General features: G+C 61.0%; 1 protein-coding gene across 1 annotated transcript in view; it reads left to right on the forward strand.

The window, feature by feature from the left end:
* Positions 1-2,206, forward strand: part of IL10RB (interleukin 10 receptor, beta) — a 23,953-nt gene that overhangs the window by 1,544 nt on the left and 20,203 nt on the right. The window contains exon 2 of the mRNA XM_005860753.2: positions 1,224-1,384. Within this exon, the coding sequence (XP_005860815.1) occupies positions 1,224-1,384 (161 nt within the window). The remainder of the gene's footprint in view (positions 1-1,223; positions 1,385-2,206) is intronic.

Below are 2,206 nucleotides of genomic sequence, written 5' to 3' on the forward strand. Positions count from 1 at the left end.
GGTGGCTGGTGGGGGAGGAGGGGAGGCGAGGAACCCCCTCCCGGCTTGGGGGCAGCCCTGCCCCCGCCCTGCCTGCCTGGTCTCCCTGGAGAGTCGCAGGGGGGCGGCCAGCCCAGGCTCAGGAGCTGGAACCGAACTGAGGCCCGGGGGTCCCTTCCACCTGCAGGGGTCCCACTGGTGCCCCGACCTCCCGCCCGGCTGCTGCCTCGGGGCTGCTGGGGGAGAGACCCGGCTCCGAGGTGTGGAAAGATGTGGTCTCCAGGCGAGGATTTAAAACTCAAGGCCATCGAAGTCCCAGCCCCCTGGTCAAACGCTCTCGGGATGGCCTGCCCTCCTTCCTTTCGGGCGGACGCGCCCGGCCTCCCAGACACGGGGACACGGGGACACATGCCCTCCCGGAGTCCCCTTCCCCTCGCTGTTCCCACGGGGACCCGCCACCTGCCGGGTCCATGCCGGGCCCTCCTTCCCGCACCCGTACTCAGCCGCGGCCTCGGCTCAGACCCCTCTGTGGGCGCTGCTGGGTGACGGGCCAGTGGGGGTTCCTGTTCTCCTCTCTCTGCTTTTATGGATGTTTGACATGTTCTCTTAACAAGTTTTAAATGATTTCCACCTCTAGCCTCAGAGTCACTCATCCTGCTGTCCCAGACACCCTGGGGCATGTCCCCAGCACCCTAAGCCTCGTGCTGCTGGAGCGGGGCCCTCGCCTCCCCGGCCCCCAGCCCCACCCGGCGTCGGGTGCTCAGGCCCGGGCTGGAGATTAAGTTCCCCGTCTCCGCAGCAAACATGTCTGAAGTCTAGAGTCGATGCCTCTGGAGTGTGTCCAAACCCACCTGCCCGCCTCACCCCTTCCTCTCCCTCACCCTGCGCCCGTGGGAAGACGGGGAGCCGTAGGGGAGACCTGAGGGTTGGCCCTGGTCATTTTCTTGGGCAACCTTTTTTTTTTTTTTAAATCCTTACCGAGGATATTTTTTCCATTGATTTTCAGAGAGAATAGAAAAGAGGGGGGAAGGGGAGAGAGAGAGAGAGAGAGAGAGAGAAACATCAATGTGAGAGAGACACATCGGTTGGCTGCCTCCCACATGCATGTGCCCCAACTGGAAACAGGGATCGAACCTGCAACCCAGGTCCTTGACCTTGACTGGGAAGCGAACCCTCAGCCCTTCGGTGCACAGGCGGGCGCTCTAACCACTGGCCCAGCTGGCCAGGCTGCGGTGACCTTTCAGGGAAGAAGTCGCAACCGTTTTCCCTTGATTTTTACAGCATTAGGAATGGTGCCTCCTCCTGAAAACGTCAGAATGAATTCCGTTAATTTCAAGAACATTCTGGAATGGGAGTCGCCTGCTTTTCCCAACGGGACTCTGACTTTCACAGCTCAGTACTTCAGGTGAGCCTGGGGGGTGGGTGGCAGGGAGGTGGCGAGGACGGTGGCCCTGGGCCGGCGCCAGCTGGGCCTCAGAAACGCGCCTGCGTCACCCACGTGACCGTCATCAATGATGAGAATCATTGATTGGCAGCCTCCTGCACGCCCCCCACTGGGGATCCAGCCCGAAACCTGGGCATGTGCCCTGACTGGGAATCGAACCTGGGACCCTTCAGTCCGCAGGCTCCATCCACTGAGCCATACTGGCTAGGGCTATTTTTATTTTTTTCATATATTTTTATTAATTTCAGAGATGGAGGGAGAGGGAGAGAGGGATAGAAACATCAGTGATGAGAGACTAGTTGATCGGCTGCCTCCTGCACGCCCCACAGTGGGGATCCAGCCAACAACCTGGGCATGTGCCCTGACCGGGAATCGAACCGTGACCTCCTGGTTTATAGGTCGATGCTCACCCGCTGAGCCACGGTGGTCAGGCACATGGATGTTTTTAAGAGAAACTGTCGCTGATAGCACCCCAGTTAGAATCGTGTTGCTAGAAGTCGGCAATACCCAGTGGAAGCCGTCCAGGAGGGTGGAGGCCAAGTCCGAAAGCCCCTGCCATCTCCCCTCCCCCCAGTAACAGACCGTAAGCCCCCCGCGCCGTGGTTCGCACAGAGGGAGCTCCGTGGCCGTGGCCTGAGACTGAGCAGAGACAGCTCCTGCCTAGCAGGCTGGTCTCCGAAAGCCCAGGGGTGTGCGAGGTGAGGGGGTGAGTGTGGACCCGAGGATCTCCGTGGGGCGCTGACCTCCCAGGCCGGCCTGCCTGCTGGCTTCCCTCTGCGCCCG

Source organism: Myotis brandtii, unplaced genomic scaffold (assembly GCF_000412655.1).
Source record: "Myotis brandtii unplaced genomic scaffold, ASM41265v1 scaffold139, whole genome shotgun sequence".
Taxonomy (NCBI): domain Eukaryota; kingdom Metazoa; phylum Chordata; class Mammalia; order Chiroptera; family Vespertilionidae; genus Myotis; species Myotis brandtii.